We start from the raw sequence: 12146 nt of genomic DNA on the forward strand, positions 1-12146 counted from the left end.
TAAGTGAATTCTGACATTCACTATCAAGAATGAATTTATATATATTTCTATCCAGAATACAAAGAATGGTAGTAAGAAAGATTCATTTATTCATTCTTTGTTTAATTTTCAGAATATGGGATTCTCAAATGTTACTCTTGTTTTGCAGTTGTTCTAAACAGCCTTTAGAATAAGAGCAGACAAGGCTAGGGTTTTTGTTGACAATCCGTTATGATATACATGATACATGATAAAAGTAGGGTTTGCTGTTCACTTTACTGATGTACCTATATCTATGCTACTATATTCGTGGGAGGGTGGTCTAGAGAGAGATGCTCACAGTACCTTTTAGGCAGACATTACTTACTGTTTCTTTTGTCACAGGTATTTACTGGAATTTTTACTGCAGAAGTGATCTTGAAACTCATTGCTCTAGATCCCTACTACTATTTTCAGCAGCCTTGGAATATTTTTGACAGCATAATTGTCACCGTAAGCTTAATTGACTTGAGTATACACACCAAGGCTAAAGGAAGAAAAGAACATGGAAACCTGTTAGTTTTACGTTCCTTCAAACTGGTAATGGCTCATATATATTCAGTCTCAAAACTTTTTGCATGAATACAATGGAGAGGATTTCAGTTCCCCCATTCAGTGCAATTTCTACATCCTCATATTAGGAACTGGAAACTCATTTTGTCTAATTTCAAACCCATTTAAAAGTTTGACAAACAAATATAGCATTTGTATTTCACTGTGAGATGATTTAAAAACATGGAATGAAAGGGGTAAAAGAAAAATCCAATGTTAAAATCTAGTTAATGTTGGAGCAGAGAATGAAAAGAATGAAAAACAAATTCAGAGACACCGAGAAAGAAGAAATGGAGGAGAAAAAATGTAATAAAGACATATTTATACTCTATAATCACCATACACTTGTACTATCCTGGATTTTAGGGAGGTGGTTGGTTTATCTATTCGTACACTATATCACAATCTTCTTTTTAGTTAGAAACACTTTCTGAACAAACAAATAAAACAATATTGGGGAAAGTGTGATTTTTTTAAAATTTAAAGTGAAAACGGCTTGCAAACTCAAATTTATTTTTTTTTTGTAAATCCTGCAAACCCCTGAAATAGCGTTTCAGGTTCAAGAAGTCTTCAAAATGCATATTTCCCCATCCTTACCTCATTTCAGTTTGGAATGGAAAGTTTCTGTTCTTCGTATTAACTATTGCAACAGCAATTGCTATACCATCTCCAGCAGCATATTTAGTATTGTCAACTAGTTCCTCCTCCCATGATGTATTTTTGCAAGTTGTTCTTCTGCCTGTCAGAGACCATCACAGCAGGCAGCTTCAGAGAAGAAAATGTTGTCAAAATTAAAGGAACGGCTGAAAAGAAAAGCAAATCATGTGACAAACTCTACATAACTTTGGAAAGATAGGTATCTGACCCTAAGAGAGAGAAATGCATAAGCCTTTCAAATAAATCAGTCTCCGGCTAAGATTATTATTTTATAGTGCCCACGTGAAAGAATAAGGGTGTTTTTCTGAATCTGGGCCTCAGGCCCCACTCCTACAAACACTCAAGCATGTAACTTTACACACATCAAGAGACTTGAAGTTACTCTTGTGTGCAACTATTCACAGGTTTGGGGCCTATGTGATGGATTGGATGCACAAAGGAGGATATAATATGCATCTTCGTTTAAACGTTTTTGGAATGTCTCCTAAACACCAATTTAGGAAAGGCATCCCTGTTCCAGAAAGCACTTAAGCATGTGTTTAACTGACAAACACATACGTAAGTACTTTCTCAAATAGGGATGGATTTAAATATCAGCTCAAGTGCTTTCCTGAACTGAGATTTTAGCTGATATTTGTGATTTGTCTGAAGGTATCTCACATTCTCCCAATGCACAGAGATGTATTGTATCTATATGTAAATTATATAGGCACACACTTTCCCATTTACTTATTTCCCCCTTTGCTCTACCAGTCTACTGTTGCCACCTTGTCAACCATAGTTGTTACTGGTTCCTCTTTGTGGTAATTTTTTTCTTTTTGATTAATTAGGATTTTTGAGAAAGATCCCATAAGAACTTTATCCTTCAAGATTGGAGATTTATCATAACATTTCTCTTTGAAGAAAATTACTTACCTAGTATTATTATTTTCTGAATGCATTGTACTGTGGTTATAATAGATCATCATTCACCAGCTCAGAATTATAAGATGTTATTGTTTTTACCATTTTATTTTCAAAATGGCAAGGAACTGACTATTTAAAAGATTACAGGCTGTGGAACCTGACATTTGCCAGAGGCAGAGATCCCAAGAATCATGAGGTGTTATAACTTCTATAAATACAAAGAACAAGAATTACAGATAAGCAATTACATTTCTGCATCAGTACATAGACCCTGATCGAGCAAAGTCCTTTAAGCACATGCTTAATTTTAAGCATGTAAGAAGAGCCATTGAAGTCACATACTTAAAATTAAGCAAATACTTTATGTGGCTCGCTTGTTTAGTGTCTGTGATACTGTGGTGATGGATGCTATACAAACTTAAGACAGATTCTTGACCTGATTTACAGAGGTGCTGAACAGCTATGACTACTATTTAAGTCAATGGGAATTGTGGGTGCTCAGCACCTCTAAAATTCAGGATATTTGCATATAAATATTTGGTTATTAAAAATGGAAATAAAGTACAGATTATGATAAACAGAAATTTAAGTTCTGATTCTAGAAGATGTGCAAATGCAGGAAGAAGGAAATGCAACAACTTGCTTGCCTGAGAAACTCACAGTGGAATGTGGTAATAAATTGCTACTAGTGGTATGGTAACCATTTATGTTATAGAATTGTGCAAAGTCCACAACCAGGCTTGTGGCATCATTGTGCTAAAAGACACACAGATGGAGAGAAGGTGACAGAGATATAACATATATACAAATCAGTAGTCTATATTACATTGATCATATACTGACTTAAAATACGCTACATTTCATAGTGTTTGAGCAGTTTGAAATGTCTGCATAACGTTTTTAAACATTTTTAAACAGTGCAAAATGAAGACTATCTAATCTTCTGTTGTCTAATGCTATGTTTTATGTTTATACACAGCTGAGGGTCTTCAAACTGGCAAAGTCCTGGACAACTCTGAATACACTTATTAAAATCATTGGTAACTCAGTGAGTGCTGTGGGTAACCTTACCCTGGTTCTGGCAATCATAGTCTTTATATTTGCTGTAGTAGGAACGCAACTTTTTGGTAAAAGCTACAAAAAACATTGCTCTAAAATAAGTGACGATTGCAAGCCACGTTGGCATATGATGGATTTTTTCCACTCATTCCTTATTATATTCCGAATTCTGTGTGGAGAATGGCTTGAAACCATGTGGGATTGTATGGTGGTAGCTGGGCAACCATTATGCCTTATTGTCTTCTTGCTGGCCATGGTGATAGGAAACCTAGTGGTAAGTTTCCAGATATGTTTCTATTTTTATTGCCTGTACAGTATACAATATATTGATTTATAGAGATAAGATAGGTGAAGTAATATTTTTTTATTGGACTAACTTCTGTCAGGGAGAGAGACAAGCTTTGGAGCTTACACAGAACTCTTTTTCAGGTCTGGATTTAGCAGACCTCATAGACTTCAAGGTCAGAAGGGACCATCATGATCATCCAGTCCGACCTCCTGCACAACGCAGGCCACAGAATCTCTCCCACCCACTCCTGTAACAAACTCCTAACCTATGTCTGAGTTACTGAAGTCCTCAAATTGTGGTTTGAAGACCTCAAGCTGTGGAGAATCCTCCAGCAAGTGACCCGTGCCCCATCCTGCAGAGGAAGGCAAAAAACCTCCAGGGCTTCTGCCAATCTGCCCTGGAGAAAAATTCCTTCCTGACCCCAAATATGGCAATCAGTTAAACCCTGAGCATGTGGGTAAGACTCACCAGCCAGACACCCAGGAAAGAATTCTCTGTAGTAACTCAGATACCACCCCATCTAACATGTAAATTCAAAAGCTTGTCTCTCTCACCAACAGAAGTTGGTCCAGTAAAAGATGTTACGTCACCCACCTTATCTCTCTAATATCCTGGGACCAACAAGGCTACAAAACACTGCATAATCTACTGACTTGTCTTTCTATAAATGGTAGGTCTCCAAGAGATGGTGGTAAAGGGGTCACCCCATGTCAGTTGTGTTCTAGTAAATCCCTTGTTTGTCTTTCACCCTGTGGAACTTGTGTTCATATTTACAGTAAGGCACTTTTTCCAATGTTGCATCACTGAACCTTTTCACAGAACAATATTTATTCCAATGAGGAAAAATTTTCTTTTTCATCTCAAGACTTCGGTGGAAATAATCGCTAAGGGCTGAATGCTCCGAAGAAGTTAGGCTCCAAATGTCTACTTAGGCTCCTAACTTCTATTGAAATCAGTGGAAGTTATTGATGGATAAAAATAGAAGTTAGACTCCTAACTTCCATTAATAGTTACCATTGATTTCAATGGGAGTTAGATGCCTAAATAGCAAGTAGGAACCTAACTCCTTTTGAGACCGAAGCCCTGTGTTTGCATATCACAACCTGGTTTTTGTTTAAGAACTTGTTTCTCTCCTGAGTTCTTTGCAGGCAATCCCTGGGCCCAACTTGACTGAAATCAGGATTCTGCCAGAACACAGCTCAATACAGGCTCATAGTTCAGTTCTCTTTAGATACAAGACATCGGATCTGCATCTCCTCTTTCTTATAGCAGGCTAAATCAGAAGTAAATACACTAAAATCAGTGTTATTGCCCTACTGTAAAAGTAGAGTTCCTGCGAGAAAACTAACTCTCAGATGAAATTTTCATTTTGAATTACTTTTGTCGGCTTTCTGCAAATCAGTGGAATCTCTTGTGTGTTTTTTTTAAACAAATATTAAGATGTGAACATTGTATTTTTTGTAGGAATAATAAAAACCTTAATCTGGAAGTAAGTTTGAAAGTACATATCAGTAACTTAAGAGCCCCAAACATTATAAGAATGTTTTAATTTATCCCCAAAACAAGCATTACAAACCCTGAATATTCAGAGATAATGAAAAACATCAGCCTAGCATGTTTATATGGCATCCTCCCCTGTATACTCCCACATTTGCAAGCATAGTGCAAAATTAAATATATAAAAAAGACTCCTAAGGGGATACAAGACCTGATTCTTCTTTTGCTTATACCAGTGTCAGGAGTTACTCCATTGGAGGAAGTGCAAGGAGGATCACGACCAAAGATTCTCATTTTACATTTTAAAATAGTAGATTGGAGCTGGAAGTGATCTCTTTTAAAGAGAAACTTAGTGCAATAAAGCCAGAAACACACAGGAGACTGGGAATGAGAAAAGGGAAGGGGGAAGTGGACAGGGTAATTTGGGTTCCACCAGTGGAATCTGGGTTGTGGGAGCTGCCAGTCTCTCTCTAGTGGAAGTCTGCTTGGAGATGCGAGGCTCATGGCTGACCCTACTGCTCTAAATGTGGGCAGGGGAGAATCAGGGTGGGTGAAGGACATGTTACAGAGCTCCTAGGGAGTCCTGGATGGAACTTAAAGCTGTCAAAAATCTTTTGGGGAAGCAGGTGAGGGGATGTATGGTACCCACCTGGGGATGACTGTCTCTCCGAAAGCAAAGCATCATAAATAATCAGGAGGCTCTGTTCAGCTAAAGAATGTCTAGCAGAGGACTTGATAACCAGCTATCAGCACCTGAAGGGTTTAAACACCAAAGAAGGGGGAGGTAGAGTTATTTAGTGTGGGTTTTGGACCCAGTGCAAATCTAAAGCAGCTCCACTCAGGTCTGGTGGCGTTTCACCTAAGAAAATCATCATGAGACTAAAATCAGGCCCTCATTATTCTTTACTATGCTGAATCTGTGCTCTTAGTCTAATACCAGGGGTGATAGCTCTACTGTACAAATAATCTCTACCTTCCTGTTGCCAATTCTGACCAGCTAAAGGAACAGAGCCCCCGTAATTATGTATATCTGTAACTTTTGTAATTGTCTCTACCTCAAGGAAGTGATGGAATGTTGTGATACACCAACTTTTTTTTCTTTTACACCACTTGGAAGTGCTCCCAGGAGACTGTGACTCTGAGGCAAACATTAAAGGTTCTTCAGTTGCTAGGCCTCATAAGCTGCAGAACCTGGTGGGTCCCAATATGCACTTGGTGAATTGCCTCCAAATGCCATACTCTTCCCAGTTCCCTCAGACACACTGTCTCCCGGACCATCTTCTCACCAGTATCTTTCCAGCTGCTATAAAATCTTCTCTCCTTCAATTGACATGATTTCTTGACTCATCCATCACAGCTGGTACTACTAGAATTTATTCCCAGACAAAAAATGTTAAGCAGGAGGGTGCATAACAGTGATTTAAAGGTAATAAATACTGTAAGAATGTTGCAATCATCCCCAAAACAAACTTTATAAATAGAATGTTCAGAATTCAGGATAAACTTAAAGGAAATCTAAACATATTAAGATATGGAAATGCACAGTTAATGCACCCAAACAACCTAACTCTTTCCTATAGTGATGCCAGGCAATAACCATAAAAATAATTAATGCATTTTAATGCTTGTTGTTCCAGAAGATTAAAATGAATTTAAAAGATGTGTTAGATTTGTTTAATCTTTTTTTCTCCCTCCACATATCACTCCAGGGCCAAGGTAAGGCTCTTTGTGTGCTGTACCTGGGCGTTCCATGTTTGGACTTTTTAAACTCAAGATTTATCTCTGCCAAGTTTTGCATAAATAGATAATATATGAATTGAAAACATTTAAGACAAAAAGGGCTGACTGAGAGTGCTAAATTTTTATGTAATTTTAACTCACGTGTTAATGGATTTACTTGTAAATGCTCAGACAACTCATTCAGTACTCAAAGAGTAAATGCTGTAATTTTGGGGAAAGATGCAGAGTATTCTTCATACAAATACTAAAAGTTTAAATTCTTGTTTGAAGAGCAGAACTCTACTCAACCTTAATTATATAGTAATGACCGCAATTTATTATTATTTTACCATTACTATTATTAACATTTTAAAACACGCTGCAGTAAAATTGTGTGATTTTCATACACAGACCTGTATTATAGAAAAGGTCAGTTTTATGCCACAAAAATATGTTTTTTGTTTTTTGTTTTTGGAGGATCATGACAACAAACCCTTGTGAGAGCTAAATATGTTCCATGAAAAATTATTTTATGAACAATAATAATTTTATTTTGTCTTAAGGTTGATGCATTAAAAACAAATTGTTTAGAAACTGACTAATCTTCAAGCCTCCTATTTAAATTTCAAAATTATATTGCCATGATTTTCTTTTCACTTCAATTATTTTCAGGTTCTCAACCTGTTCATTGCACTACTGCTGAACTCCTTCAGTGCTGACAACCTCCAAGCACCCGAAGATGATGCAGAGATGAACAACCTTCAGATCGCATTTGCTCGGATCCACAAAGGACTTCGCTTGCTGAAACACACAACATGGGATTACTGTTGTGGAAAGCTCCGGCAACCAAAGAAAGCCACCAAAAAGAAAATGAAATTGGCTGCTGAGAACACATGTGTGGAGATTGGGAAAGAAGGGAAGAACTGTAAAGAAAATCACAGTGACAATGTGACTGAGAAGAATGGAGAGAAATGCTCTGTTAGCATTCTTGAAGATTTTATCACCAACCCCAACATGTTTGTCTGCGTCCCTATTGCTGAAGCAGAATCTGATAGTGAGAACTATGAAGAAGGTGATAATAATTCAAGTACATTCACAAAAATGGAATACAGTAAACAGGTAAGAAGCCTATTCAGGAGAAGATGTTTGAGACTAAGGCTCTTTAATGAAGCTGGCAAAGACATAGCATGATCCAGCTGCAGGAAGATGAATTTAGAAAAATTCAAAAGAGAACTAAAGTGTAATTTTTCAAAAGTGAGGGTAATTACCCATTGGAAGAATTTACCAAGAGGTTTGGTCAATTTTCCATCTCTTGGAGTCCCTGTAGGTCTTCCACTTCAGGTATCAGGGCATCCTGGCGACGTTGATCAGAGATTTATGGTAGCAGTGTCAGCATGGGGCGCGGGGTGCCATTGGTGCCACGTCTAGCATACACACAACCCGAGCCCTCCAGTTCCTTCTCAACTGTCCTCGGCTGAAGACAGAGCCCTGGGGCAGTGTTCATCACTCCTCCAAATCTTTCAGAAAAAAATAATATAATTAGTTAGTCAGTCATATAGAAAGTCATAGTTAATGTAGTGTTAGTTTTTATTAACCCCCCACCAAAAAAGTTTAGTTTTTATGTTTATCCTCCCCACATTGGGTGGGGGGGGGTTTAACCATTAAGATGCCTGGCTCCCCAGGCTTTAAGCAATGCAGCTCCTTCCGTGAAGCAATGCCCATTTCGGACGGACAGTCTTTGTATGTTCATGCTCTTGGGGAGGTGCACGTCCCACAAAAATGTGCCCACTGTAGCAATCTGAAAGCGAGAGCCCAGCATGATCAAGATCTCAGACTCAGAATGATCTTGATGGAGAAATCTCTCCAAACTGAGAGAGACATGGGACAGGAGACATGCCTTCCTCTAAAAGACTAAGGAAAAGGGCGCAGACATCTCTGAACAGAGCACCACAGAAACAGTGGTGGTATCCTACCAGGTTATTACCCCCGATGCTGACACAGTCTTGGATGAGCACCTACGAGGCTTCAGGCACCTCTGGCACTGCCGAGTCCTGAGTTAAGGAGATGGAGTCAAGGCACAGATGGTGACATGCCTCCTCCACAGCACCGAATTCACCCGTAAGGGACCCAGTACCAAGTGTCTCCTGAGGCACTGCACCTCCTCCCCCAGTGCTGACATCACAGAAAACCAAGTCAGCACCAATCATGATGACTAAACAAACATAACACCTGACGGCACTGGCGTCAGTGCCAATGAGAGCCCCTCCATCAGTATTGACATCAGAATCACCACATAATCTACTTCAACAGAGATTTTGGCTGTCTCACTGGCACTGCAGTCCCCACTACTTGGTACTGAGAGCTCTCCAGTAAGTTACAGAGGAGATTCCCATACTTTTCATTGTACGGTACACTTGTCCAGTGAAGGCGATGATGATGTGCAGGAACCATGCACTTTCTCGCCGCACCACTCATCATCGAAAGAGCGTCGACCATCCTGGAGCTAGATGGGCCTAAATACCCTTTCAACCAGCTGGCTCAACCATGGTCTGCCGTGGATGTATCCACCTGTGGCCTTCCCAATGCAATAGGCACATTGGGCACCCTGGGCAACTTACAGGGGCCCCCACTGCAGGCCAGCCATGGCTCACAGAGAGCTGAGGTCTAATCCCATGTCTCCCACCTAGCAGCCAATGGAGGCTCAAGATGTTGAGGATGACACAGAAACAGTCACTGATGTGGAAGCGACATCTCCTGCTCATAATTCTTCCTCCTTCACAGACGAGGCAATCATGCCACTGCCATCTACCACAGCGGGCAACTTCAGACAGGTCCAGGTACTGTTTAAGTGGGTCACCAAAGCCAGGACATCCCGTTAGAGGAAATGCAGACAAACCAACACAAGCTTGTTCAAATCTTACAAGCGGCATCTACTTCCAAAATCACCCTGCTCATCAATGATGCGTTTTTGGAACCAGCAGAGACAGTATGGCAAACACTGGCCTCAATTTGGTCCACATGCAAAAGGGAAGATACAAAGTATTACATCCCCGCAAAAGGGATGAGCTTCCTGTTCTCATACTTGCCTCCCAACTCCTTAGTGGTCGACATCGCTAATAAGCATGGCAAACAACAACAGTTTAGATTGACCCCACAAGAGGCTTGACATCTTTGGGAAAAATTTAATTCTCAGTGACATTACAATTCCAGGTCACCAACTTTTCAGCCTTGTTGGCCAAATATAATTATGATAACTATTGGAAACTTAGGTTGTTCACAGCGGTGCTCCCCATGGAGAAACAATCACAATTTCAGTCCTTTGTAAGTGAGGGTCAACTCATAGCTAAAAGAGCCGTCCTAGCATCTTTGGACATCACAGACACAGCAGCCAGAACCACAGCCATAGTCATGTGCCAGGCATCCTGGTTACAGTCCTCTGGCATACCTAAAGAACTCCAACTATTTTCAAACAAGACTAATGAGGTCCTCCACTCAATGGAAGATTCTTAAGCCACTCTTTGCACTTTGGGGATCTACACTTCACCTGCTAAGAGAAGATCATACCAGCTTTATTGGAAGAACAGGGATTCCTCTTCCAACCTATAACAACAGTGTCAATACAAGAACCAATAATATTACCAAGGTCGCAGTGATGGAGAACACCTCAAGCTCAACCATAGACTTCTCAATCGGCTCCGCCTAGGCCACAATTTTGAAGTTTTGGTCTAGGGTCTAAATGATCTCCCTCACCAGGCAGCACTTTCACCTGATCTGTCCCCATGCTTTGGTCACTACCTTCACCCATTCTACCACATCAATAACCACAGACCAATTGGTATTAGAGATTGTGCAATCGGGGTATATCATCCCCTTTACCTCCCAACTACCTCCCCTCCCCATCCCTCTTCAAGGACCCTTCTCATGAGCACCTGTTATGACAAGAAGTCAATCATCTTCTACAACTAGGTGCCGTGGAACGGGTGCCTTTGTAATACAGGGGGAAGAGGTTCTACTCCCACTACTTCTTGACCCAGAAGAAGAATGAGGGATGGAGACCTGTCTTGGATCTCAGAAATCTCAAAAGGTCATACACACTCAAAAGTTCAAGATGGTGACACTGGGCACGATACTTCCAGGACTGCAAAAGGGGGACTGGTTTTCAGCCCTCGGCCTCCAAGATGCTTCTCACAGGAAATTCCTGTGTTTCACAGTAGAACACAAACACTTCCAAGAGTTTTCTCCAAAAACCTAGCAGTAGTAGTGGCACATCTACGCAAACAGGGAATAATGATTTTCCCTTACCAGGACGATTGCCTTTTCAAAGGCCCAATTCAAGAAGAAGCGCTATACTCAGTCCAGACAACGATTGCACAATTCAGGGATCTAGGGCTACAGATAAATGAATGAAAATCCACTCTAATCCCTGTCCAACTGGACTTCGTCAGGGCACATCTAGATGCCATAGAAGCCAAGGCATTTCTGCCCCTGAACAGATTCACAACTCTGACAAATCTTATCTCAGAAGTACAATTCAGCACCCAAATACTGGCTTGTACTGTCCAGCAACTGCTAGGACACATGGCAGCCACAACATTTGTGGTACAACACTCAAGACTACCTATGTGCTGCCTACAGGGCTGGTTGAACTCAGTATACATACCCAGCAAGCACAGCCTACACAAGCATCTGACAGTAACACCCCATGTCTTGGACTCTGCGCTAGTGGACAACACCAGAAAATGTTTGCATGGGCATCCCATTCCAACAGGAACCCCCATCAATAGTAATGATGATTGATGCTTTGTTGCTAGGCTGGGGTGCCCACATGCATCAGCATACGGTTCAAGGCAAATGGTCTCTTGCCGAGACTCATCATATCAATCTACTAGAGCTATGCATGGTCCACAATGCCTGCAGACATTTCCTACCTCACATAAAGAACAAATTCATTCACATCATGACCGACAACATGGCTTGTGTGTTTTACATCAATCGCCAAGGAGGCGCTTGATCACACTTGATGTGCACTGAAGCCATAAAACTTTGGAACTAGTGCAAACTCCACAACATAAACATTTTTGCCTCATACCTTCCTGGGTGTCAGAACACAATGGCAAACATACTAAGTAGGTACTTTTCTCAAGACCATGAATGGAAAATGAATAGGGGAGTCTTGCTGTCCATTTTCCGCCAGTGGGCCCTCCCCTCATCAGCTTGTTCACATCCCCAATGAACTGCAAATGCACAGCATTCTGCTTGAGAGAGGGAATGGGACTCCAGTCACTGGGGAACAGCTTTCTCATCAAATGGGATGCACACCTCATGTATGCTTTCCCACCAATTCCACTGATATCACACATGATACACAACTTAAGAACAAACACGGCCCAGGTTATCCTCATAGTCCCGACATGGCCCAGACAAGCATGGTACCCTTACCTGATGTACA

The 12146-nt window shown here is 40.6% G+C and overlaps 1 protein-coding gene across 1 annotated transcript in view; it reads left to right on the top strand.

Moving 5' to 3' along the window:
- Positions 1-12146, top strand: part of LOC127045481 (sodium channel protein type 5 subunit alpha-like) — a 117750-nt gene that overhangs the window by 50949 nt on the left and 54655 nt on the right. Inside the window, exons 13-15 of the mRNA XM_050941524.1 lie at positions 364-558; positions 3113-3466; positions 7370-7816. Of these exons, the coding sequence (XP_050797481.1) occupies positions 364-558; positions 3113-3466; positions 7370-7816 (996 nt within the window). The remainder of the gene's footprint in view (positions 1-363; positions 559-3112; positions 3467-7369; positions 7817-12146) is intronic.

This window comes from Gopherus flavomarginatus, chromosome 2, assembly GCF_025201925.1.
Source record: "Gopherus flavomarginatus isolate rGopFla2 chromosome 2, rGopFla2.mat.asm, whole genome shotgun sequence".
Taxonomy (NCBI): domain Eukaryota; kingdom Metazoa; phylum Chordata; order Testudines; family Testudinidae; genus Gopherus; species Gopherus flavomarginatus.